The sequence below is a fragment of the Petaurus breviceps genome, unplaced genomic scaffold (genome assembly GCF_028583685.1).
Source record: "Petaurus breviceps papuanus isolate PSGF00001 unplaced genomic scaffold, PetGlider_PUasm1.0 90750, whole genome shotgun sequence".
Classification (NCBI taxonomy): domain Eukaryota; kingdom Metazoa; phylum Chordata; class Mammalia; order Diprotodontia; family Petauridae; genus Petaurus; species Petaurus breviceps.
In genome coordinates this window covers 10557994-10585268 of record NW_027187335.1, presented here as the reverse complement: position 1 = coordinate 10585268, position 27275 = coordinate 10557994, and the positions used below count along the sequence as shown (strand labels likewise).

The 27275-nt window shown below is 45.2% G+C and overlaps 3 protein-coding genes across 7 annotated transcripts in view; 1 reads left to right on the top strand and 2 right to left on the bottom strand.

The window, feature by feature from the left end:
• Nucleotides 1-27275, bottom strand: part of MRPL27 (mitochondrial ribosomal protein L27) — a 477291-nt gene that overhangs the window by 92765 nt on the left and 357251 nt on the right. The window lies entirely within an intron of this gene.
• On the top strand, nucleotides 57-27168 carry ACSF2 (acyl-CoA synthetase family member 2). 2 transcript variants are annotated; one of them, XM_069067535.1, is made up of 16 exons: nucleotides 57-271; nucleotides 9133-9286; nucleotides 9821-9949; nucleotides 10489-10542; nucleotides 11265-11383; nucleotides 11614-11776; nucleotides 12029-12124; nucleotides 12545-12693; nucleotides 13089-13180; nucleotides 13511-13587; nucleotides 21483-21590; nucleotides 25046-25197; nucleotides 25554-25695; nucleotides 25816-25932; nucleotides 26778-26846; nucleotides 26986-27168. In XM_069067535.1, the coding sequence occupies exons 1-16, from the start codon at nucleotides 138-140 to the stop codon at nucleotides 27034-27036; spliced, it is 1806 nt and encodes a 601-aa protein (XP_068923636.1). In that variant the 5' UTR covers nucleotides 57-137; the 3' UTR covers nucleotides 27037-27168. The 2 variants fall into 2 exon arrangements, with proteins under 2 accessions (XP_068923636.1, XP_068923635.1); XM_069067534.1 differs by having other exon boundaries at nucleotides 9091-9286.
• Nucleotides 1417-19020, bottom strand: CHAD (chondroadherin). Of its 3 annotated transcripts, none has more exons than XM_069067542.1 (4): nucleotides 18042-19018; nucleotides 15238-15401; nucleotides 14729-14874; nucleotides 1417-4815 (listed from the first exon to the last, which is right to left on the bottom strand). In XM_069067542.1, exons 1-3 carry the CDS (start codon nucleotides 18819-18821, stop codon nucleotides 14733-14735), a joined length of 1086 nt encoding a protein of 361 aa, XP_068923643.1. In that variant the 5' UTR covers nucleotides 18822-19018; the 3' UTR covers nucleotides 1417-4815; nucleotides 14729-14732. The 3 variants fall into 3 exon arrangements, with proteins under 3 accessions (XP_068923643.1, XP_068923645.1, XP_068923644.1); XM_069067544.1 differs by lacking the exon at nucleotides 1417-4815 and adding an exon at nucleotides 13594-14114 and having other exon boundaries at nucleotides 18042-19020; XM_069067543.1 differs by lacking the exon at nucleotides 1417-4815 and adding an exon at nucleotides 13594-14032.

Sequence of the window (27275 nt, the reverse complement as noted above, 5' to 3'; positions counted from 1 at the left end):
CCCACCTCCCCCTTTCTTCGTCACTTCTCCCCTCCCCTCTCCTCCTTTTTACCCTCCCCCCACCTCCCACCCCGACTCCAGTTACTTTAAAAGTTTAGTCGCTGGGCTGCGCTAGGGGTGCTGACTGTAGTAGAGCCATGGCTATCTCATTTGGGGTGCGACGCTTGAGACGGTTGCCAGCGGGGGTGATGGGGATGTTAGGGATTCGCTCATCTTTAGTGCTTGTCCGCGGCTGGCAGAGAGTGGAGTTCCAGGGAATCCGCCTGCTCAGGTACGGGGAGCTGGGGGTGGGGGGGTGGAGGGGGGGGGGGGGCGGTGTTGGAGGGACCCGGTATGTAGGAGGCAGATACTCAGGGGAGGACTTGGGATCGCGGGGAGCTGCGAAGCTCCAGCCCATGGCGGGGTGCTCTGCGATCCCGTCGGGATGCTCTGCCCTCTGGTCCCAGAGTGTTCTGGAGCTGATATCTCCTCCGACCTCTCTGTACCCAAAGTCCGGAGTTTCTTACTCCTCTTCTCCCCTCTTCCCCCTTTTCTTCCCTCCCATCCTGATCAGGGCTGCCGAGCTCCTTCTGGCCTGTCTCTTTTCTGATTGGAGTCAGAGCAACTATCCCTCTGGGGCCCCAAGAGGTTAGAGAGAGAGAGAATTTAAGTATATGTGACAGTCACGGTTTTAAGTGCTAGAAATACAAACACAAGCAAATAAGACAATCCTTCCTGTCGAGGAGCTTACTCTCTAACAGGGAACATATAAACATGTAAAGGGGGTGAGGAGCAGGTACCCAGGAAAGGGGTAAGACTTACTTGCTATCTTACAAATAGGAGAAGGCCAAAAAGAGAATTCAGTCCAGCATGAAATCAGTATGGTGGTGGACCCTCATGAAATGGTGGTCATGCCTAAGGACTCACTTGTTAGGAGAGCAGGCCTCACTCAGGGAGACCTTTGTGGACTATGGAAGATGGTGGAGCAAGGCTCTGTATATCACTGACTGACCTCAGAGATGAAGAAAAGATTAGGAGGATGCTAGGTCTGAAAGTAAATTGAATAAAGAAAATAAGAGATAAAAAAGACAAAATCAGTTTGGACAGCTTCACTACATGGGTCCACAAAAGTCTGAAGTTGCCTAGAATGGTCACATTCAGAGAGAGAAGCAAGCATTGTAGTCAGTTCCCTGCCGCTGAAGGTCTTCTCAGGGGCTGGGTGACTGAGCACTGGTTTCTGATTCATGCACAAGAACTCTTTGACTCAAGACCTCTGAAGTGTGTTCCAAGCAATGGTGGATTTAAGGCATAAGTTAAGTGGGTTATGGAGTATGGTAAGTGTCTTTTATGTGTCTTATATATTTTGGACAGTCTGGTGAAGCCTATGGACCCCTTCTCAGAATCATGTCTTTAAATATATAAATAAAATACATAAGATTGCAAAGAAAAACAATTATATTGAAATACATTTGTCAAAATATTCATACAAAATTAGCAAGTTTACAGTCTGTAAGTTTAAGATAAATTTAGGTCACCCAGGTAAGAATCTCAGAATTGGGGTCTCATATTACTTCCACTGTGGCTCAGGAGAAAGAACATTGTGAGGGAATCTCTGTTCAAATCTTGGCTTTACCATCTATTTATTACCTACTTGTAAGCCCTTGCACAAGTCCCTGGGTCTCAGTTTCCTCATCTCTAAAATGAGGAGGTTAGACTAAATGACTTCTAAAGTTATGACACAGTAATTATGAAGGACATCTACATTTGAGACACATTTATTAAGGGTTCATTGCACTAGGGATCAGGAAATAAGGGCAAAGGTGGAACAATTTGCTCTCAAAGTTGGAACAATTTGCTCTCAAAGTTGGACAAATAAATACTATAGACACATAAAAGAATTTCAAAATGAAGAGACCAATAATAATGGGTAGCAAGAGGGAGAGGGGAATCAGCAGAAGCATCAGGTACAAGATAGTACCTGATCTGTGCTTAATTCCTCATAATTCCAGTGCCTTAACTGTCAATTATTTCCTATTTATTCTTATATATAGCTTGCTTCTATGTTTGTTTGCATGTTGTCTCTCCTGTTAGATTGTAAGCTCCTTGAAGACAGGAACTGTCTTTTGTCTCTTTTTTTATTCCCCAGCATTTAACATGGTGCCTGGCACATAGTAGTTATGTAATAAATGTTGATTGATTGATTGATGGTAACTGATTATTCCAGAGGGTCTGAGGTAAGAAGGAAGTACATTTTATCCATTACTAAACAAGTCTGTTTTTTTTAAATTAATGAACCTGCTCTTGCATAATATACTTCATCTGCATTCCAGAAAATGCTTTTTGATTATGAGATTTTGTAATGAGCATGCTATTTTGTGCTCTTTTTAAAAAAAAAAATAGAATTGGCCTCTAAATCTTGACCTAGTATAGGGCGTTCAGCTATGTTTATCTTGTTGAGCTTTCAATTCCATTGTGTTCCAATAATCTATGAATCTTAAGTTAAATTAAAACCTCCATTTTGGTACTTCTTTTTCAGTAAGTCAAAGCACCTACTATCTATGTGTCATATGCAGCTAACACTAGTGAGACAATTTCAGGGAGAAGCTGACTGGTGAGCAGAGTTGGGACTGGAAAACAGGGTACTGTCTCAGGAGTCACAAGACTCTGCCTTTAGACCTTTTTCCCTAACTTGGACATTAACCAGCTGTGGTGACCTTAGAAAAGTCATTTTCCTCTCTGGGCCTCAGTGCCATTATCTATTAAATGATTGTAAATTGTATTAGATGGTCACCAGAGTTTCTTCAGGTCTAGAACTCTGAGAGATCTAACCCAAAAGAGGCCCAGAGTATAGTTTCTTCTTCCCAGGCCAAAATGAAATACACATACACCCTCCCCTTTTTTCCCCACAAACACTATCTCTTTTGCCTTTAATCCTAACAAAGGGATTCTTAATCTGGGGATTCATGAATTTTTTCTTAAGAGTTTGGTCTTCCAATACAATTACCCTTAATTATCCTAAGTATGTTTTATCATTTAATTTTCTTTATGATTAATGTTCTTTACGATTTTTTGAAATATGATATCTAGGTTTCTTTTTTGGTCATGGAATTTTCCAGGTTAGTTTTTTTGTGCTATAAAATACTTTAAAATTTTCCCTACTTTTTTAGTCTTTTGACTTCGTTTAAATATTTTTTTATGTTGTCCTGGATTTGTTTGACCCATTCTACTTTTCATGGATTTTTTTCTTTTGCTTACGCAAGGTTTTTACACATCTTGTGCCAAGCTGTTAATTTCCTTTCCAATTCTTTCTTCTTTAGCTCTCAAGTTCTCATTTCTTTACCAGTTTTTTCCTCTAGAACATTCATTTCCACCCAGAAACACCTGGCCATGTAACCTTGAGCAAGTTACTTAACCCCAATTGCTTAGAGGCAGCCAGGTGGCTCAGTGAGTAAGAACACCAGTCCCAGAACTGGGATGACCTGGGATCAAATCCAGGCTCTGATACTTAGCACCACACCCAGAAATAACAGGCCATGTAACCTTGAGCAAGTTACTTAACCCCAATTGCTTTAAAAAAAAAATAGAACCTTCACTTATTAAAACGTTTTTCAACTCTTCATCTCTTGCAAAAATTCTAGTTGAGCTTGTGCTCAAGCTGTATTTTCTCTACTTTATTTAACCCTTTTACAGTTTTTTTAAATTTTCATCATTTAAAAATGTAAAATATATTTTTTAATGAGGCATCTTAAATTTAATAATTTATTGTAAATTTGTGGGGTTTTCCAGCATTGAAATTTTGATGATGCGATATTGTGTCATGTAAACATATAGTATCATATTTGTAAACAAGTCATTACATGGAGATATTTGTGCTGATGCTTCCCAACAATGTGCCACATCTTCATCTGCCAACACTTGCTTGTTAAGGCTTGACAGTGAACTTGACTACTGATGGGTTATAACTTGCATTTTGTGTGTTTATTTGGAAAATAATGTGATCACTGCAACTTTAACTCTGTTACACAAAAAATGAAACCTGTACAAACAGTTTTTCAAAAATTTCTTCTCTTTTCTTTCCTTATGCTTCCATTGCCTTCTTATTTTTATTCAAAGTTCCCTAATTGCCCCTGAGGCTACTACCACCTCCCCCATTGTTCTTGCTCAAGGTTACACAGCCAGTTATTTCTGGGTGTGGTGCTGAGTATCGGAGCCCAGATTTGATCCCCAGGTCATCCCAACACTGGAGCCGGTGCTCTCACTCACTGAGCCACCTGGCCACCCCTAAGCAATTGGAGTTAAGTAACTTGCTCAAGGTTACATGGCCAGGTGTTTCTGGGTGGGTGCTAAATGTCTGAGCCCGGGATTCGATCTCCAGGTCATCCTGACACTGGAGCCGGTGCTCTTACTTGCTGTGCTACCTGGCCACCCCTAAGCTATTGCTTTAAAAAAACAAACAAACTATTTTTATCTCTCCCTCCTACTGCCCCCTCTCATCTTGAACAAAAAGAGAAAAATAAAACCCTCACAATACATATGCAATAAAATAATATATGTAAAGCACTTTCTTTGTTAACCTTAAAGTGCTATATAAATGCTTCTTCCTCCTCTTTTTCTTCCCCTTCCTCCTCCTCTTCCTCCTCTTTTCCTTTTTCCTCCTCTTCATCTTCTTCTTCATCATCTTCTTCATCTTCATCTTCTTCTCCTCCTCCTCTTCTTCCTCTCTTTCTCTTCCTTTCTCCTCCTTCTTTCTCTTCCTTCCTCCTCCTCCTTCTCTTCCTTCCTCCTTCTCCTCTTCTTCTTCTTCTACCTTCTCCTCTTCCTCCTCCTCTGCATACTCTGTTGGACAAGTAAATAGATCTAGAGAATTTGCTGTGCTGTTTGTGGGCAGGGCAGCTGATTCAACTTGATTTTGGAGCCCTTTGTGTACTTCCTATAAGGTTTCTCAAAGCTCTAAGGAGTGAAGTCAGTTTTTTAATAGCCTGCCCTAACTTGCAGGTGTACATCCCTCTGGGCCTGCACCTTGGGAACCCCAAACTGGATTCCCTGAATGACAGGAAGGGACTCCCTCCTTGTCTAGGTCAGAGGATAGAAGAGTAACCAGAAAATCAGGCAGGAAAGAGGCAGTGAAGGTAACCCTGAAATTAATGATGAGATGACAGAGATTAGTAATTAACTGACCTGGTGGGAGAGAACACTTAAGGTGAGGGGAGAGGGAAGGAAGGACAAAACGAAGTATGATCAAAGCTAGGATCAAACAGATGGAGAAAACCTGGCTGAGATTCAAACCAGAATTTTACAGAAACAAACACTCTAAAGGTCAAGATGGGAAATCATGAACAAAATTGGAGAATAAAACATCCAAAACAAAATCTAAATTAAACTGAGGTTAAAACCAGATGTTCCCAAGGGCAATGATATGAAATAGGAGGTTGGAGGCTGAGTCCAAAAGTCCTAAAAGTATGATGCATGGAATATAGTCAAGAAAATGGCATGGAAAGGGACAAGCATGAAGGATTGGCAACTAAATCACTGTTGACCCCAAGGAATCAGCTAAAGAATATAGCATTATGCAAAGAATACTCACTTTGGAATCAAGGGAACTGGGTTCAAATCCTGCTTCTGGTACCTCAGTTTACTTAGTTGTAATATGAGGGGGTTTGGATGGGCTTTAAAGATAGGAGTGTGCTGAAACCAGCTAAAATTTTTCAGGATAAATGTTTATACCTTGGAAATCGGCAAACATACAAATCAGGATTTGATTTATTGTTTTGTTGATTGTCTAAACCTAAGAAAGTGATAAAGAAAATGTCAACGATTCAAATTAAACTTAAAAATTTGTCTGATATACTCCCTCCACAAAGAGCTGGTTGCTAAACATTTACCAACAAACCCCTTCCTGGCTTTAAGATCTCTTCAAATTCTAAACTGATAAGCCAATGATTTGTGTGCATTTAGTATGCTAGCTATATACTCTCTTTGCTCAGCTGCACTTACAGTAATAAGCCCTGTCACAAATAAGCCTTCATGCTAGAACCTGAGCAGTTACAGGTAAAGGCTAGCCAGAAATGAGAAAACGAAAACAAAATGGGACCAAGGGTTTGTCCCTACCAGAGAGTGCTGGAGATAATGTAAGTAGATTAAATCTATAAAATTAGCTGAGGGGCGGCCAGGTGGCTCAGCGAGTAAGAGCACCAGCTCCAGTGTCGGGATGACCTGGATCAAATCTGGGCTCAGATACTCAGCACCACACCCAGAAATAACTGGCCGTGTAACCTTGAGCAAGTTACTTAACCCCGATTGCTTAAAAAAAATAAATAAATAAAATTAGCTGGAGGAGGAAATGACAAACCATTCCAGCATCTTTGCCTAGAAAAGCCCAAATGGGGCCATGAACAGTCAAACATGATTATACAATAAAGGCACTAAAACCTACTTGAGATGTTTTGAATAGATCTAAGGATACCAAAGGCAAAGGTAAAGAGGGAGAGCTTGGCACTTTCCATGTATGGGGACAGTCATATATGGAAAGGCTCTGAGCGGGGAAGTCACTTTTATAAGATATGTGTTTAGCAGGGCTTAGAACATCATGAAGCACAAATAAGTATCAGCCTGTAGAGGCCATCCCATAAAATAGGTGCTAAGTTGCCCTGGCCATTTCATTTTTCAGGTTCACTGAATGAGTGTTCCTCCTGGTTTAGTGGTTAATTATCCTCTAATAGACAAATAGACTTAGTTCAAAAGAAAACAAATATGGATGAGCCTTGAACTCATGCAAAATGTAGTTTCCCTGATTTATCTCTTTTATTTGGGTCTATTTTTGCTTTTGCTTTGTCTGAAGTCACGATTGCTTCTCCTGACTTTTTTACTTCAGGTGAAGCATAATAGTTTCTGCTCTAATCCCTTATTTTAACTCTGTGTCTTTCTGTTTTAAGTGTGTTTCTTGCAAACAACTTACTGTTGGATTCTAGTTTCTAATCAGTCTGTTAACTGCTTCCATTTCATGGGTGACCTCATCTCATTCACATTCACAGTTATGATTACTAACCTATGGTTTTCCCTCTATCCTGTTTTTTTTCCTTGATTATCTTTCTCTCTCTTTTATCCTGTCCTTCCTCAAAAGTCTGTTTTGCCTCTATCTCCCTTAATCTGCCCTCCCTTTTATAACCATCACCTCATTCTCTTTTCCCTCTCCCCTCCTATTTCCCTGTTGGATAAGATAGATTTTTACACCCAACTGAGTGTGTGTGTGTGTGTATATATATATATATTCTTTTCTCTTTGACCCAATTTTTATAAAAGTGAGTTTTAAGCATTGCCTGCTTTCCCCATTTTCACCTCCATTTTAAAACTCTTCCTTACTTGTACCCATGCCCTCTGTCTATGTAGACTCCTAATTGCCCTAATAATGATGAAGTTCTTAGGAGTTACATGTATTACCTTCACACATAGGAATGTAAACAGTTTAACTGTATTGGGTTCCTTATGTTTTTTCTTCCCTATTTACCTTTTTATGTTTCTCTTGAGTCTTGTGTTTGAATGTCAAATTTCTATTCATCTCTGGTCTTTTCATCAGGAATGCTTGAAAGTCCTCTATTTCATTAAATATCCATTTTTCTCCCTGAAGGATTATACTTAGTTTTGCTGGGTAGTTTATTCTTTATTGTAATCCTAGCTCCTTTGCCTTCCAGAATATCATATTCCAAGCCCTCTACTCTTTTAATGTGGAAGCTGCTAAATTTTGTGTGATGCTGACTGTGGCTCCATGATATTGTTTCTTTTTGTCTGCTTGCAATATTTTCTCCTTAACCTGTGAGCTCTGGAATTTAGCTATAATAGTCCTCTGAGTTTTTATTGGGGATCTTTTTCAGGAGATAATCAATGAATTCTTTCAATTTCCATTTCACCCTCTGGTTCTAAGATATCAGGGTAGTTTTCTTAAAATAATTTCTTTAAATATGATGTCAAGTAATTCTTAAATTATCTGTCCTTGATCTATTTTCCAGGTCAGTTGTTTTTTCTGATGAGATATTCCACATTTTCTTCTATTTTGTCATTCTTTTGACCTTGTTTTATTATTTCTTGATGTCTCATAGAAGTCATTAGCTTCCACTTACCCAAATCTGTTTTAAGAATTTTTTTTAATGACCTTTTGTACCTCCTTTTTCATATGGCCTATTCTGTTTTTAAAAGTGTTATTTTCTTCAGTATTTTTATGTTTGTTTTACCAAGTTGTTAATTCTCGTTTCATAATTTTCTTGCATCACTCATTTCTTTTCCCAATTTTTGCACTACCATGCTTATCTCTTTCTTTAACTCTTCTAGGAATTTTTGTTGGGCTTATGTCCAATTTGTATTTGTTTTTCTTTGAGGCTTTATTTGTAGCTATTTTCACCTTGGTTTTTTTTTTTTTACTGAGATTGTGTCTTGGTCTTCCCTGCCACTGTATTTGCTTTTTATATTCAAGTTCTCTTTTTTGTTGTTTGTTCATTTACCGGCCTATTTCTTAAGTTTGAAATTTATGTTAAAGTTGGACTGTTCTCACCTAGGGGTGGGGATGCACTGCGCCAAGCTTCAGGAGGGGCCCCTGCTCCCCTGCAGCTACAAGTTCTAGTGCTCCTCTCTACTTTGGAATTGTGACCAGTGCCTCTGCTCCCTTGTGACTGATCACAAGCACTTCTCTCCATCCTAGAACTGTGACTCAGAACTTCAGATGGGCAATAGAGGTGCAAATCAGTACCATCTGTGGTACCAACAGTGCCAGCAAAGGGTCCCCTATAATCTCCTTCTGACAAGTTGTCCTTACTATTTGCTGTCCCCTTACCATTTCTGGGCTGAGAGTGAACCTAATTTATCATTTCTTATAGCACAATTGTCTTCCACCACAATCTTATACCACAGCTTGTTCAACCATTTCCCAATTGATAGGCATTCCGTGAATGCTATAAATCAGGGTTTGATTTATTATTTTGCTAACTGTCTAAACAAGAGAGTACTAAATCCACTCTGGCTGTCTTGTAGTGGGAAAACTGGTCAAAAGAAGCTGGGTGAGGCAAGGGTAAGGGAGCCAGGCCAGGTGATCTTGGTCCCAATAAACTAACTTTCTCTTTGAAGTTCTACAGACATTAAGAACTCTATCTCACCATCCTCTGGCAGCCTCAGCTACCTTAAGGGGCCCACCGACACGAAGCTTATCTCTAAGACAGTGGGGCAGTGCTTAGATGACATATCCCAGAGGTTTCCGGACCGAGAAGCTGTAGTTGTCTTACACCAGAACATTCGGAAGACATTTGCTCAGGTTAAGCAGGAGGTAGGCTCTGATCTGTGATCCCTGAACCTCAGCTCAGGGCTGTGGTTGATGTGGCCATAGCTAGGGATTTAATAGTGAGGGGAGGAGGTTGTAATGGGCACCATGCTCCAAGAACTTCTTGTAAACCCCAAGCTCTTCCTCTGCTTTCCCTCTCTCCATCCCAGATCATGGTGAAATGTGGATGGGGAGGCAGGGGTGTGCTGGAGTCCGTTCAAACTCGATTATTAAATTTTCAGTGTGAGCATTTATACCTCAGAAGTTGGTGAATGCTATAAATCAGGACTTGATATATTACTTTGTTGACTGTCTAAACTTAAGAGAGCTATATAGAAAATGTTAATAATGAAGACTAAAGCTAAAGTATGTCATGGGTACATTGTTTTTTTCTGGAGAGTCAGTTATTAAACATTTACCAGAATGCTTCTGTGGGTAGGTATAAGCATCAAAGATTAAGTGCCAAGGGCAGTTGATTTGAGTGGAGTGAGGAGGTCTGGGCCCTGTCCCTGCAATCAACTGGTACCTTCTCTGTTTCAGGTGGATGTGGCTGCCTTAGGGCTTCTGAGCCTTGGCCTCAGCAAAGGGGATCGACTCGGCATGTGGGGCCCTAACTCCTATGAATGGGTGCTGATGCAACTGGCTGCTGCACAGTCTGGCATCATTCTGGTGAGGAAGGGGCATAGCCAGGGTGAGTGTTCTAGAAGGGAAGAGGAGGCCTGAGGATGGAATGGAGAGTCCCCAAGGTTGGGAGAGCTCCAACAAAAGCAACATTTGGTGCAGCTTGGAGAGTACTCAATTGGATGACCTGGATCTAAAATGGATTTGCTGGGTTACCTTGGGCAAATCCCTTTTCCTATCTATGCTTTAGCCTCCTTTTCTCTAAAGTGAGGCAGCTGGACTAGATGTTCTCTCAGGTTCCTTCGGGTTCATTATGTGATTTCTCAATTACATTGTTGGGTAGGAGACTTCACCAGTGGTTACAGGTCTCAGACCTTGTTCTGGAACTGGCCACTTTGACACAAAAGGGTTCATATCTTGGAGACCCAGGTGCTCTCTCAGGGGGCACAGGAGGGGAAGTAAAGGATGAAACTCCCTTACTGAGCATCACAGCAGAGTGATCTGTGTCTTTGCTTAGGGAAGGCTGGGGGCAGGCAGCCTTTGTACCTGGTACAGTGAGTAACATTTCTGGGTTGTCCTCTCACCAGATTTCTGTGAACCCTGCTTACCAGTCCCAAGAACTAAAGTTTGTCCTCAAAAAGGTACAAGCCCCTTGGGGATGATGTGGGAGGGAGCTCCCTGGTAGTGAGGAGGGGGCAAGGATAGGTGCAGAAGAAGGCACTCTGGCTATTATCCCTGCCCCTGAAGCAGAGGGGCTGCATATCTCAGCTGGTGCCAGTGTCCCATGTGGGAAAGGCTGTGCCCTAAGTTCATTGCTGCCTTCAGACCTCATGGAATAATTTGGAAGGAGTAGCAGGTACCCTCTTCTTGGTCTGGTAAGTAGAAAGTGGGAGTGGGGAATCCAGTCTCAAGGAAGCAGTCACAGTTTGGAGTGGAAAGGACTGGAAGTCAAAGGGCCTGAGTTTGAATCTTTCTTGTTTACTCCCTGAGAGACCTTAGACAAGTTACTTGCCCCCATGGGCATCAGTTACTTATATAAAATAAGGGGATTGGACTAGATGATAACTAAAATTAATTATTGCTCCACATTCTGTGATCCTCTCCTGAAGGGTTGGGAGATGAGAAAGAGGACTGGGCAACTTGGGTAGCCCTGTGGGGTAGGAGTAAGACTTAACTGGATGGCAGTTGGCTGGGGGCATGGAGGTTGGGGAGGTTGCTTATGGTATAGGGGAAGGGTTAAGGAGGAAGCTATATCTATAGAGCACCCTTCAAGGATGCCCTCTACCACTGGGTAACCCTGGCACCAAACCTAGGATTTCCCAGGGACTCAGCATGATGTGAATATGGGGTTTTACCTCCTCAGGTGGGCTGCAAAGCCCTTGTCTTCCCCACCAAGTTCAAGACACAGAATTATTATAATATTCTGAAGGAGATCTGCCCAGAGCTGGAGACATGCAGCCCAGGAGCATTAAGGAGCAAGATGTAGGTGTAGGATGGAAAGGATGGTGTGTGGGGGGAAGGATGAGAGGCTTGTTGGTCCCTAACACTGTGATCCTAAGCTCCAAGACAAGTCAACTCCATTCCTATTGAGCCTTTCATCCCATCAAGACTCACTCTCCAACAAGGAATGGGGCTGGTGAGTCTTCTGTGGTCCCACCCTCCCCAGGCTCACCAGAATCTCCCTGCTCCTCCCTTACCCTCCCCTGGCTCAGGCTTCCAGACCTGACCACAGCCATCATCCTGGACTCCCTATTGCCTGGAACTCTACACATGAATGATGTGCTACAGGCTGGGAAAGCTGCCCAGCTGTCCCAGCTCAGAGACATCCAGAGATCATTGTCCTGCCATGACCCCATCAACATCCAGTTCACCTCGGTAGGATAAAGGGTTGGGTGCCTCAAGCCCCATACTTCCCAGCCCTGGAAATAAGGTCTTTGCTTAGGACTACTTTCCTGGGGTCCACCACCCTCCCCAGAAAAGATGTATATGGTGCCGCTCTTCCTCTGAAATGCACATCCACTCTATTGCCTTTGGGGGAAGGCCTGTACTTGGCATGGGAGTGACATTCTGGAAAATTCCTTCCTTTTCCCTGGGATATCCAGACTGATAAGACTGTTGTGTTGCCAGGGAACAACTGGCAGCCCTAAAGGAGCCACACTTTCTCACTACAACATTGTTAACAATGCCAACTTGATTGGGGCCCGGCTGAATCTTCAAAACAAGGTAAAGAGTGGGAAGGAGAGGGGAATAGAGATGAGATGAGGGAGCTTTTTAGCCTTTTGGAGTTGGGAGCCCAAAAACAATATTTGGGGTGATTGGGAGGAGGAAAGGTGAGGAGGTAGATAGGGCAGATTACAAAGAATATTGGCTTTGAGTCAGGGGTCCTGGGTGCAGATCTCAATGCTATTGCTCATGTCTGAATCCCTTAATCTACCTAAGCCTCAATTTCCTCATCTAGGTTGGAGCAGATTACCTCTATGGACCCTTCTAGCTCTTATGACCTATGGATAGAATTTACCATGGATGGAATTAAGCAGTGTCCTGAAATCTAGCTTCTAACAAAAGGGAGAGGTTTCTAGGTGTTTAGCCCTAGCCTTGGGCCCTCCAGCCTAACTTCACTCTTTGGTTTATCTGGGACTCTAGGAGTCCCGGTTGGTCCTTCCTAGCCCCCTCTACCATTGCCTGGGCTCTGTGGCGGGCGTGATAGTGTCCATAATATATGGTGTCACTCTCATCTTGTCATCTCCGAGTTTTGAGAGCAAGAGGGTGCTGGAAGCCATCACTCAGGAGAGGTGGGCATCTGAAGCCATGTCCCTCCATTTCCTACCCCATGACCCATCCTTAGAGCAGATCTGGTCTCCTTTCCCACTGGCCCTATTTACTGGAATCCCTCTGGCTCCTTATACAAGCTAATTCCTACCCTGTCCTCCTGGGATTCCCTTCTTCTTCACCAGGGGAACCTGGCTCGATGTGGGAGGGGTCCAACCTTGGTCATCCAATATTCCTTATCCTTCTCTTCACCCATATTTGGGCATAGTGACTTTTTTTTCCTCTGAACAAACAGATTTGGCACTGGGGGTTCTGTATATTTTTGTTCAGTTTAGGGAGCTAGAGAGAGGAATATGGAAGATGAAGGGGAGGGTACCCCAACTTTCAGGCCTGATTCTAAGGTCATCCTCCTATACAGGGCCACGATGATCTATGGCACCCCCACGATGTTTGTTGACATGCTGAACCGACCTGATTTTTCCTGCTATGACTTTTCGACCCTTCGAGGAGGTTGGGGGTGGGGGCCAAGGGTTGGAGGGTGCAGGGGTTGGGATAGCCTTATCCTATTTTCCTGTGGGCTATAATGCTTCAGGGAGGGAGAGATAGTATGGGAAACATCTATTGCCCAGAACCTCTTTTCCCCCAACCCTGGGAAGTGGTTGGTGCACAAATGTGGGGAAGGGTCCTGGGTCCCTTCCTTCCCTGGGATCCAGTCCAATAATAGCCCAATGTGTGGTATGTAGGATGGTATGGATAATAGACAGGTGCAGGGTTTGATGGGGGAATGGACAGAGGGAAGAGGAGAGGCTGAGTTGAGAGTGAGTGCTGTCTCTGATTCAGGTATGATTACAGGGGCTCCGGCCCCCCCAGAGCTCATCAAAGCCGTCATGGAGAAGATGAACATGAAAGAACTGACGGTGAGTTTTTCCAGGCAGGGATGAGATCCCTTGGATTCTGGAATCTTCAATATGGACTTTGTAGGTGGGTGGGTGGGTGACTAGACCAGGGCTGAGGGCAGACCTGCTTGGCAGAGGGTAGTGACTGGAGGGTGGGGTAGCAACAACCAGGGATATAAGGGGAAGATGGACTATGTCTTCATATCCAATTGATTGATTGGACTGATGGCTTGAACTGGAAAACAGACATACAGAAAAATACAATTTGCTCTCTTCAAAAGATGGGAAAGTCACTGACACAGGTGAGAGATAAAGAAATATTATATATATAATATATGTATTTATATAAATCTAGGAGGGAGAGAAATATAACATAGGGAGGACCAAGTCAGCAAAGCACAGGTATCCTGCTGGAGATTCCTGAAGGCAGGGCCAAGGGGGAAGAGGCTCTTTCTCCATGGTAGGGCTGTAAAGAATTAAGGGTGAACCCTTTGGGTGGAGTGTGAGTGGAGAGAATAGGATTTCTGCTTTCTAATTTCAGAAGACAGCTGAAAAGGGAAGAATGGTGATAAATGTATGGGCTGGTCATCCTGACCTTAGACTATCTCTCTATCAGGAATAATCTGGGATGGAGAGTGGAAATGATGGTTGTTGAATAATTTTCTGGCCCAGCAGGCCATCCCCCTCTGAGTATCCAGAGATAGATAGGTCTCTATCAGCATAGGGAGTAGGAGTTGACTGGGAGTAGAGAGAGGAATCAGTACAAAGATGCCAGTCACTGGGACTGGCCAGATCAGAACCTGACGAGGGATGAGGAGCTATGATCAAAGTAAAGAGGGACTTAGGATAGGGAGCTGAGACAAAAAATGGGGAGTCTTCAGAGAGCTGTGTCAGAGGTGGAACCCTCCCCAGAGAGACCTCCCAAGGATGGATCCCCCCTTCCCTCTAAAAAGAGACGGGTACCTATCCTTGAGCTATATCCCTTTGTCCAATGGACCAGTCACCCTTTGGTATCTTGGGTTTTATTTCCCATTCTCTCCTCTCCCACTGAACCCAGCTCCTCCAACCCCCTCAGGCCCTGCTGCCTGGTGATGGAAATGAGTGAGAGAGGGCCTTCTCACTAACCCATGCCCAACTCCACTCCCTCCCCATGCTTTATTACCTGTTTAATGGCGGCTGGCTTTCTTAGATCTCTTGGTGGGGAATTTACAGCCTCGGAAGGCTGCCGTCTCCCGGATGTGCTGACCTCGGAACTTAGTGGGAGATGCACATGTTGCATCAGGGCGTGAAGCCTTGGCCTCCAGCCACCTGGCAGGGCAGAGAGAGTTGGTAGGGGGCAGAACTAGAGGGTGCTGACCTGTACAAGTGTTTCAAAATGCTAGGACACACCTATTTGGACCTTGTATGTGTAGGAATGGGGGAGGGGGAGTATTTCACTTTTCTGCTTTAAGGACTGAAGAGAACAGATGATTGGGAAGAGCTACTCCTGAAGGCAAAGTTTCCCTTCTAATACAATTTTCTCCTTCTGAGGGCCACAGAAGAGGAGTCAGTTTCCCTTATTTCCAACCTATTTCCATCTCTGAGCCGAGGTAGGAGTTTCATGTCTACCCCCAAGCCAGGAAATGGAGTCAGGGTCTCATCTAGTCCCTAATATTTAGGGGCAAGTTTCACCTTCGAAGGCCATGGAGCTGGCAGGTGCACTTCCAGGGATTGTTGGTCAGGGTCAGTGTCTCCAAACCATCAAAAGGGAAATTAGAGGGCAGCTGGCTCAACCGGTTGTTCTCCAGGTGGATATGTTTTAGGGTGGTCACACCCAAGAAAGCACCATCGGAGAACTGAAGGGAAAGATAGACAGTGGTTATTTGAATCTGGTCCCCTGATCTCCACCTCCTTTTTTTTCTGAGCCCTTAGCTGTGGAGTAAGGCTTTTACACCCTTTATTCCCACCCCTTATTATCTTTGAGATCAGAATCATTTCTTACCCCTACTTTTTGGCCCAATGCCAAAGGGCATGGAACTGGGGGGAAGGGCAAGAAGGTAAGAAGACTTTGTGCCCAAATGTCCAGGGCTTTTGAATACAAAACCTAGGAACCATCCAGTGGTAACAGGAAGGGGAAACACTACATACATATATATTTGAGATTTTCTCCATTACTTGGTATAGATTTTGTCTGTGTCTGAGGGCTCATGTCCTGGGCCCAACCATCTTCTTGGCACCCCTCTCCAATCTATCTGCTGTTTCCTGTTCCCAGGCTAACATTGCCAGAGGCCCCCAAATCTCTGGAGACACAGAAATATCAAAACCCTCTTATTTGGATGAGCAGCCCATGTTGCACTCTTGCTCTGAGGGGGAGCAGATGGAGCTTAGGCTTGAGGGAAGATGGTGGAATTCAGACAAGGGGCATTAGGAGGCTTCTGAGGACCAGCAACCATTTCCATTAGCCACAAAGCTGCATGATCCGCAAGCTGCAATGAATAACCTATCTCCAAGGCTGGAAGCCCTATCCAGACCTGCCTCCCTCCCTTCTACTACATGTCTATTTCCACCTCCCCCCTGCCAATCTGTTGTTAATGTTGGAGTTTAGGACATCCCTGGCATTGAGGCTTGTCCTTTTTAAAGCCATCCTCCTCTATCCTGATGCCTTTGCTTCCTCCACCCTGATGCTCTCTCCAAGCAGGGCTGGCACCCACTGCCAGCCTCTTTGCCCAGTCCTCCTGGCCCCAGACTGATTTTCCACTTTTGCAAAGAGGGAAACCTCCCCTGTGCCTACAGGGCTCTTGGAGGTCTGGTCAAAGCACTTCATATTGGCCAAATTTATACTGGTCAAAGCAGGGAGGTAGCTCCTTGGTTTCCAGGGCTTAGGGACAACTGAGCATTTAGCTTTCATCACTGTCCCACTTCCTTCAATCCCCAATTTTGTACCCTGGGTCTCAAGTGGGTGAAGATGAAGATGAAGGGCAGGCTTACAGGAATATATTATCTTAAAGCAGGAAGCACCATCCAGTTCAGAAGGGTTTTCATTATAGGAAGGGGGTTTTCCAAGAAGGGTCAAGGTCAGTGCTAAAGGAAACTGAGGCAAGTTCAGAGGCTTAGGGGCTATAAGCATGGTATAATGAGAAAGAACATTGGATTTGGAATCAGAGAAGGTACTTCAGTTCAAACCTTCCTTCTAAGACTTATATTAGCTTGGCAAGTCAATTAATCTGTCTGAATCTCAGTTTTCTGATCTGCAAAATGGGCATAATATTTATTCCCATAGAATCAAGAGTTGTTTTGAAGAACAATTGATATAATATTGGAACTATTGTTGTGGTTGTTATTGTTATTATTAATCTCTAGTGGGTACAGGGAAAGAATGCTGGATATGAAATTAGGGGAGGTGAGTTGAAATCCTGAGCCTCAGTTTCTTCAGTTGTGAAATGAGAGAGTTGGACTAGATGACCTCGAAAGTCCCTTTTATCTCCAAATAAATGGATGATCATAGGTTCCCAGACTCCATATGCCAAGGGTTGAGTAGATGATGGTATTTGGACTTCCTGGGGTACTGGAAATAAAGTGCCTAAGACTTTTGGAGATGGAGTGAGGAATCCATGTCCTCTCAGCCCCAATAGTGGCAAAATAGACACATGAAAAACAATTGAATTTTGTAGGGCAGAGGGAGATCTACCAAGAAAGTGTTTTTCTGGGTTGAGGGTGAGGGAAATGTCTCTGCTCATAGAGAAAACAGTTGAATTCTGTGGGGCAGAGGGAGATCTGCTAAGAAAGTGCTTCTCTGGGGTTCAGGGGCTTTTTGGAGGTAAAGGAAATGTCTGCTCCGCACTCATGTTCCCACTTTGGTTTTGCAGAGCAGGGATTCTGTTCTCGTCTCAGCCTCCCTGCCCTTTCCTTTCCCTCCCCACTCCACTCGCCACAGCCCCACCAACACACACACACACACACACACACACACACACACACACACACACTCCCCTGCCCACAAGGAACAGGGTCTCTTTGTGGAATTGACTCAGCCTACGTTCTGCAGAAGGGCTCATCAATAAACAAACCTCCCTTTATAGGATTTTACAGGAGAGGGGTGGGGGGAAGGAAAGAAACCAGAGAGGGAAGATTTCTCACCAAGGTCCAACTGGAAAGGGCAGCCAATTCTGGAAGAGGGTTTGGGGTGGTGTGGGTACCACCTCAGGCTGGCTCCCAAACTTTTTATAAGCAAGGGTCATTGGATGGAAATGCCCAAGAATTAAGAATTCTGGACAACTTGAGGGTAGAAAAGAAGAAATCTCAGGCTGGGATGTTGCCTTTCCCATAGGTACTAGGGATACCAGCCTGGGAGATGAACAGACAGTAGAGCAGACAGAGTGAGAAGGGATCCTGAACCCTAGATTACACTGCCCATTGATTCGGTATCCCAGGGAAGAGATTTTGTGTTCCAACACCCTGCAAGGGGAGAATGAGGATGGGCAAAAGGCCTTGCTCACCTTCTCCAGGTTCATGTTGTCCAGGATGAGGGTCTCCAGGTATCGTCCAAAAGACTGGAAGGCTTGGTCTGGGATGACCTTAAGTGGGTTGTGAGACAATTTTAATTCCTCCACCACTCTCAACTTACTCAGGGCAGCAGTGGGGTATGTAGACAACTGATTCTTGTCCAAGTGGAATTTCGCCAGGTTCTCCACGTCGTCCAGGGCTCCAGGCTGCACGGTGGTTAGGGCATTGTCCGACAGGTAAAGCCAGCGCAGGTCCTTGGCTCCCTGGAAGGCTCCCGGGCGCAGCTCTCGAATCTTATTGCTGCTCAGTTGAAGAATGAAGAGGTTGACTAGAGGGGAGAGTAATCCCCGAGGCAGTTCGCTCACCTTGTTGTGGTCCAGATAGAGGTAGGTGAGCTCGGTGAGGTCGTCAAAGGCGCCGTTGCGCAACACCCGAATGTCATTGTTGGACAGGTACAGGTAAATGAGTTGCTTGAGGCCTCGGAAAGCTCCGGCAGCCACTTCACGCACCTGGCAGTGCTGGAGGTGCAGGGAGACCAGGGCCGGGGTGGCTTTGAAGGAGTTAGCTGCCAGCACCGGGAAGTTGTTGCGCTGCAAGTTGAGCAATCGGGTCTTCTCAGACACCTTGGGGATCTTGCGCAGCCCCACGTTGTCGCAGATGACATGTTGGAGGTCCCCACCGTGGCAGTGGCAGTTCTGGGGGCAGGCGTGCAGGCAAGGTAGGAGGCCGACTAGCAGCAGGCAGAGGCCGACCAGGTGGGCTAGGGGAGCCATGGTCGTTGAAGTGCGGGAAAAGTAGGGATAAACTGGCGGGAGCTGAGTCCTGCAATCAGCCGAGGTCCCCGCCCTATATATGCAGGATCCCAGACCGCAGACGACTTCAGGAGCCAACTTCCTACGTGGAGCTGTCGAGGCTTAACCCCCTCACGTCTGGAGATGCGTCTCCTCCCAGAATGGGGGGAGTCCCAAGGGCTCTGCCCAACTATCCTGGTTCAGTTCATCCCTGAACCCCTTTGCCTTTTCTCTTCCTCATCCCACCCCACAACAGAGCTGAAAGTATGCCTGTTACTGAAAGGGATGGGGGTGGGATGTGACAGGTCCTAGATGCCTCTTAACGGACCCTAACCTTAACTTTCCCCTCCAGATCCTGCCCTAGGGGAATCCTGAGCCAGGACCCGCTCGCTGGAGGGAAGCAGATAGTGGGAAGGTGCCCGGGGCGTATGTATGGGTCTGAGTCCGGGGTCGGAGAAATGTAGTGAAAGGGAGTGTATTTCTGGGACTTTTCCTGAAGTTTGAGATTCCCCCCCTCCCATCCCTCCTCCCTCCATCTCCTGCCTAGTCCCCAGGGTTTTGCCCGGCGCCTAAGACCCTGCAGGGATTGCCGTCGGACCTAGCGGTTCTCACCTGCCCACTAGGGCACACCGCGTTAATAGAGAGCCCTTGTGCAGGCCCAGACAGAACGTGAGAGCGGCTCCAGTGTCCAGCTCCCCAGCTAGCCCAGGGCAGGACAAACCCCAGAGTCTGCCGCACCCCTTGGGAGGCCAAACTCTGCAAGCGGTTCCCTATCCTCCCCCTTCCACTCCTCCCCTCCAGTTTGTACCTTTCCCAGCTGCTTGCGGCTGTAGCCACTTTTTCCGACAGCTGGATTTGGAAAAGAAGGAACTCCAGGGCTTGTTTGCATACGCGGATAGGCACACACCGAGCAGGTCAACGCTAATGACAGCTACCCGTGTGCAGAAAGACATAAATAAAGACTTCCACACCCACCACCCATCCTACCACAGCTTGCAAATAAGCTAGAAATAAGGGAGTCTTGAAGTGCTTCTCAGCCCCCAAATCAGTAAGCGCTTTTCCGTCACATCCTAAACCTAATCCTGGGATCTCATTTTCTACTGGGTTCTTTCTCGAGGTAGTTGGTCAGTGGGGAACGAAAGTTGTGTTTGTTCCAGGCAATGCCCGCCTGGATCCTGGTTTCTGACCAAGACAAGGCTATCGATTGATGGGGACAGGTGCTGGAGGTGGGGGAGTCTCTCCCCAGGGTTGTTTCCTGGGGAACCTGGAAGGGGTTAATAAGAGTCGGACCCGTCAGGCAGCGGGATGCTAGGTTCCACTAGGGATGTGAAAGGCGCCCCCTACTCACCCTCCCCAATTCCCTGCCAGTCCCCAAGATCTCCCTGTGCTTTGCCAGACGCTGTGTCCGGATTCCTGCGGGCAAGGGAGAGGCTGTCAGCTTGGTGTGTGTATAGTATAGGGTGTTGATGGGCAGCGGATCCGGCTCCAGCCCAAGCTCCAGCCTGACTGGCAGGGGGGCACAGTCGGGGAGGGGATAGGGAAGGAAGGAGCCCGGCCATGGAGGTCTAGCCAGGTCCCAGTGGTGCCCGCTCCATGCCAGCCGCCGGGTAGGGAGGGGGCCAGACCAGCAACAAAGGGCCTGGTGTCTCGACACTCGTCTGGGGAGGCGCCCAATGTGGGGAGGTGGAGAGTGGAAGTGTGGGAAACCCAGTCTCCTAGTCCTGTATCCTGAGTCTAGGTGCCTAGTCCTGCTCTTTCGGAACCCCTGCTCCCTCTTCTGGCAGATTAGTCTCTTCTCCCCTCCGCCCTCTAATTCCCCAACTCCGGATAGCGGAACTTTCCCTTTCCCTCTTTTCATCTTGTGTGCCAGGTCTGGTTTCTGGTTTTTCTATTTCCCCCCGCTGTTCTGGCTCCTACCGAGCTGGAACAGGAGACGGCTGGAGCACTGAGATTCTTAATATCCTCGTTTGGGATATTTATTTTATTTTTATGATCCTAAATTCACAGGAAACTGCTAACTTTCCAGGGCCCTGGAACTGTCCAGGGCAGGGGCCCTCCACCCCATGGCTCTTTGGCCAAGGTAATGCTAGGGTAGAGGTGTGTCTCTTGGTCAGTTCCCAGGTCCTGTTCCCCACCATCACCCCCCTCACACACACAAACACACCCCACATACACTCCAATCAAGAACGAGGCTGGTTTTCTCATCAGGTTTTATTGGCATCTTTGGAGTTTGTGAAAGGGGAGGCACTGTGGCCGGAAACCAGCTGGGGAGGGGGGCAGTATGGAACTGAGGGACAGCGGGTGAGAGGTATGTATGCCCCTGAGTTGATGGGACTGTGGCTACTGTGGGTAAATAAGGAAACTAAAGGATTGAACCAAGGGGACCAGAGGCTGCTTAAGGTTGTCTGGGACTCCTGCTGGATAGGTTTAATAATTATCTAGCCTCCTTGTCTCTGTGACTTGATTACCACTTCACTTTTTCTCATTCCCCCTCTATCCTTTGCCTCTTATGTGTTCCCTAGACTTCTTATGAGGAATTTTAAAGGAATGTGTCCCCTCCCACCACCACACACACCTCTCCATAACTCTTAATCTTACCAAGATGCCCCTCCCCTAATTCAGTCCCATTTCCCAACTCTGTAGGTTGCTTATGGGACCACAGAGAACAGTCCTGTGACCTTCATGAACTTCCATGATGACAGCACAGAAAAGAAGATATTCACAGTGGGCAGTATTATGCCGCACACAGAGGTGAGTACTCCAATTCATAGGATCATATATTGAGAGCTAGAAGAGTCCTTAGAAGCCACCTAGTTCAAGTCTCTCATTTTATATTTGAAGAAACTTAGGTCTAGGGAAGAGAAATGACTTGCCCAAAGTCACAAAGGTAAGAGACACAGCTTGGATTTGAACTCAGGGCCTTCTGTCCTCAAATACAGCACTCCTTCTAATGTACCACACTGCCTTCTCCTGGTAGGGTCAGGCCCCCTGTCCACCACACCAATTTCAGCCCTACACAAACCTAAACAATTCAATTCCCCAGTTCTCTATATCTCCATCCAATGAATAGAAGCTCTCCTATACAAACACCCCTCCTCCCTTACAAAATAACTTCAGCCAATTTCATTTGGTCACTGAGAAAAACCCACTTCCAGCAACTTCCTGAGCCTGGAAGAATGTTCCCATGTAATTGAAGATGGGTTCTGTTTGTCTTCCTCTTCAAGCCTGGGATCAGTGACCAGTCTTGAGATAGTTAGACTAGTGGCTAGCCAAAAACAGATCTGGGCTAGGCTTATTGACCTCCCTCCCTGTCTCAGTCATGTTATTGCCAGCTTTTTTTGTTATTGAGTCATTTCAGTCCTGTCCAACTCTTCATGACCACATTTGGGGTTTGCTTGGCAAAAATACTGGAGTGGTTTGCCCTTTCCTTCTCCAGCTCATTTTACTGAGATTCTGAGGCAAACAGAGTTAAGTGACTTGCCCAGGTTCACGCAGCTATAAGTGTCTAAGGCTGGCTTTGAACTCAGGAACATGAATCTTCCTGACTCCACTCCCAGTATTCTATCCCCTTTACCACCTAGCTGCCAGTTTACTCATCACTTGAACTGCTACCATCCCATCTCATTCAAAGAAGCAAAAGAAACGACGAGACTTGAGTCTTCAATTTTACTCTTCAGTCTTTCCCCCTCCCCCATCTTTGGCTCCTTCCTTTCACTCCTATTCCTTTCACTTTTCTGAAGATCTTCATCTTTGACTAGAATGCAAACTTTACGAATGCCTTATAGCACTGGGGGCCTTTCTGAGCCCAAATTATTCCCCCAGTGAGTGATTCATTAAGGTCACAGCTGTTTTTTTTCCAAAGTCACTTCTGCAGAAATTCTTTGCTAAAGACGAAAAGTTTGCCTTCTTTATAGCTTGTAGTTGATGTCTTGTGCACTTTGGGCTTTTTCCTTTACTTTGGGGTCACCCAAGAGAGTGGTTTGCAACACTGGTAAATTTTCTACATCATCGTGTCACTGCTAACATTTGCAGAGTACTGCAAAGTTTGTAAGATTCTATACAAGTTATCTCATTTGAGCCTCCCAACAACTCTGTAAGGTAAGTGCCAACCTTCTCCACTTCACAGCTAATCAAACCCAAAGGTCAGAAAAGTAAAGTGAATTGCCCAAAGGCACACTTCCAGGAAATGTCTGAGGTGGGATTCAAACCCAGGTCTTCCTGACTCAAAGTTCAACACTATTCACTACTTTTCCCAAACAACCTGTGTACCCCTCATCACAGGGGTACAGCAAGTAATCTAAGTCTGGGAACCTTGTAGGCAGTTTTTGGAGTAGATAAAATTCCTCTACGAATGCAAATTGGCACCTGAAATTTATAGTCTTAAAGAATTGCCCATGATGCTGAGTAGTTAAGTGACTTGCCCAGGAAACACATGACTAATATGTGTCAGGAGTAAAACTCGAACTCAGACTTTGCTGGCTCTGAAGGTCATTTTCTATCCACTATTGCATGATTTCCTTTCATCTTCTATAGTGTAGGTGCTCAATAAATGTTTGTTTAATGGTGAATGATAATATGCCACTTCCTGTTGATGTAATGGAACAAAGAACAAGTTGTTAAACATCTATTATGTACCAAGCACTATGATAAACACTTTACAGATATCTCATTTTCTCAACATTTTTTTTAACTCTTTTTGAAATAGCAGTTTAGAAGTGGATAGAGACAAGAAAGCTTGAGTTTGAATCTTACCTCAAACACTAGTTGTGTGAATCCTGAACAGGTCACTTAAATTATATAGACTTCAAGCAACTCCTTGGGATTTATGGTGGAGGATGTTCCCACAACTGGCCTTCCCTACCCTGGCTGGATTATAACACTTTATAGTGCTTTCATACCCATTTTCACAGTGGATCCTCACATAGTCTCTGTGAAGGAAGAAAGGGGGGTATTATGTTTCTTTTTATACAGTTGAGGAAACTAAGACATAGAGCAATCCTAAACAGAGTATTCATGCTCGGTTTTTTTTTAATTTTGCTTTCTTGGTCACATTCTCTTATGGATCCTTGCCTCCTTCCCTGAAAATTCTCTTTTACCCCCTCATCTTTAATATTTTAACAGCTTAGAGCAAGGGTTCTTATGCTTTTGGGTATCATTTGGTATTCTAGTGAAGCCTATGAATGCCTTTTCTGAAAAAAAATGTTTTAAATATAAAATAAGATAAATCAGATTACAGTGAAATCATTCTATATAGGCATATACATATATATCATATATATTTGTTATTTTTCAGCTGTGTCTGACTCTTTGTTTTGGGCAAAGATACTGGAGTGGTTTGCCATTTCCATCTCTAGCTCATTTTACAGATGAGGAAACTGAGGCAAATCAAGTTAAGTGTCTTGCCCAGGGTACTCTATCCACTGGGCCACATAGCTACTATATATGTATGTGTTTTACCTCAGATACACACATATATCTATACATATATGTGTATGTGTGTATACATATGTATATGTACATACATATGTATAGATGTATGTGCATATCTATATCTATATATAGTTCATCGATCCCAGATAAAGAATCCCTAGCTTAGTGGTAATTTAATATTTTATAAGGGAGGCACCTAGATTGTTCAGTGGAGAGAATGCTGACTCTGGAGTAAGGAAGATCTGAGTCCAAATTCCACTTCAGACACTTATTATTTATATGACCCCAAATTACCTGCTTCAGGTTCCTTAACTGTAAAATGGGGATCACAATAGCTACACATTCCAGGATTGTTATATCAGATGAGATAATATATTTGTAAAGTGATTGTAAACCAAACCTTAAAAAAAAAAAAACCTTATTAATGAAAAAAAAAAAACTCTCCCTTATTGTTTGCATCTTCTTCTCAATTTTTTTTTGCTTCTTCAGGGTCTCTTCTATACACTATCCTATCTACTTTTACTACCCTGGGCCCTTAACCCTTTCTGGCCTAGCTGGTACTATCCTTTCTTCTTTGTCTTTGGTCACTCTAGCCTTAGCTCAGTCCTCTGGTCTTCCCTCCTACAATGAGGTGGGGCTTCTGCCCAGTCTTTGATCAGGAACTCATCTCAGTCTGCTCTCCCTCCCCAACCTTGTCATGCTCACTTGGCTAGGCCCTCCCAGCCCTGAATAAGTTGGGGTTGGGGAGGGCCTGGCCTGAAGTTGTCCTGTGCCAGGCCCAGATCGTGGACCCAAAGACAAAGAAACAGCTAGAGATAAACATGCCAGGGGAGCTTTGTATCCGTGGTTACTGTGTCATGATGGGCTACTGGGATGATCCCAAGAAGACAGCGGACACCATTGATGAGGACAAGTGGTACTGGACAGGGTGAGAGGACATAAGGTGGTAAGCCCAAGAACCAGGGGAAAAGATCTAGATTGCAAAGGAGAGGAGAGGGTCTGTTGGAAGGAGAAGGAAGAAAAGGGGCTAGACATAAAGGCCATGGTTCTGAATTGAGATAGATGCCAAAGAAAGTGGAAAGTCAAACCATGAAGGAGAAGACAATGGAGAGGAGGGGAAAGGAATGCCAGGATACAGGGGGAGAGGGTTTTTCTATTGCTAGAGGTAGTCAGCTGGAGGGGTGGACACAACATCTAAGGGTGTGAAAAACACTGGGTAGGGGAAGCCTAGAGTAGGACTGAGCTGGGAAGAGCTGAGAACTGAGCCCAAGGGTTTCACTACAGGGACATTGCTTCAGTAGATGAAGAGGGCTATTGCAAGATTGTGGGCCGTTCCAAGGACATGATCATCCGAGGAGGGGAGAATATCTATCCAGCTGAACTGGAAGACTTCTTTCACCAACATCCTTACATTCAGGAAGTCCAGGTGAGCCACCTCTGACCTCCTGAGGGTTCCCCTCAGGGGAAGGGTATATAAGAGAAGAAGAGGAGGGCTTGGGTTGTCCTCTCAGCTCTCCTTCTAACCTGCCTCATCTCCATATACCAGGTGGTTGGAGTGAAAGATGAGCGGATGGGGGAGGAAATCTGTGCTTGCATCCGTCTCAAGACTGAGGCAGAAGAACAGATCACCCCCAAAGAACTACAAGCTTACTGCAAAGGAAAGGTAGGTGGTTCACCCACTGTCATAGTCAAGTCAGTCAACTAGCATCCATTAAGCTCCTACATTGTTCAAGGCACTGTATTAAGTGGTGGATATAGCAAGGAAAGAAAAATCACCATCCCCACCCTCAAGGAGCTCATCTTCTCCCAGGTGAGACAACATGCAAACAACCTCGTATGTGCCAGATATGTAGCATAAGTGGGAAATGAAGTTGGAGTTGAAGGAAATAGCAGTGGGGAGACAGAAAGAAGAGGAGACCAGGAAAGGGCTCTTGCAGAAGGTGGGATTTCAGCTAAGTCTTGAAGGAGGCTAGGGAAACCAGGAGGCAGAGCAAAAGAGAGAGCATTCCAGACATGGGGGTTGTCCATAGAAAATGCATGGATTTTGGAGCTGGAATGTCTGACAAAAAGGCCAGGTGGCAGAATCAAAGAGGGAGAGCATTCCAGGTAAGGGGGTCAGTCAGGGGAAATGCCCAGAGCTGATTTGGAATGTTTTGTGTGAGGAACTGGCAAGATCAGTGTTGCTGGATTACCAAGTATGGGGGAGCGAAGTATAAGAAGAATGGAAAGATAGAAAGGGACAGGGTTGTGAATGGCTTTAAAAGCCCCTAAGAGGATTTTATTTTTGATCCTGAGGGCAATAAGGAGTCCCAAGGGTTTCTTGATTGGGAGGGTGCCCTGCCCTTTAGGATGGTCACTTTGGCAACTTAGTGGGAGACTGAGTGCACACCCTCCCCCCACCAGGGCCCACCCCCATGCTAACAGCTGCCCCCTTCTTGAGCTCTTCCATACCCCACACTTCTAGCTTTGGAACTCCATCCTGGTTCTCTCTTGTCTCTGTATCTGCAGATCTCTCACTTCAAGATTCCTCGATACATCGTGTTTGTTAAAGAATACCCCCTCACTGTCTCTGGGAAGGTTTGTAAAGTTGGGGCAGATGAAGAAGGGAAGGAAGAATGGGTGCCAGGAACCTGAGAGAGGTCATCAGGGTTCTGAGAAAACGAGTGTGGGTCAAGGAAGCCTAGTCATCCAAACTTTTATTCTTCTTTTTCCTTAGATTCAAAAATACAAACTTCGAGAGAGGATGGAAAAGCATCTGAACCTGTGAATCAAGGACCAGGGTGGGGAGGACTCCTCCCAAGGCATCCTCTCTCCAGCCTGCCTCTGTCTCTTCCTCTACCCCATTCTAATTCTCTATATCACTCCTCTTTAACATCACATAAAGAAGTTCTGTTTTCAATTCATGTTGCAAGTGTTTTGAAGAAGAAAAACCTAAAAGACAGTATCCTCTCTTTTGGACAGAGCAGGAATATTCATAGAATAGTGGATAAGGTTCCTTACTACTTT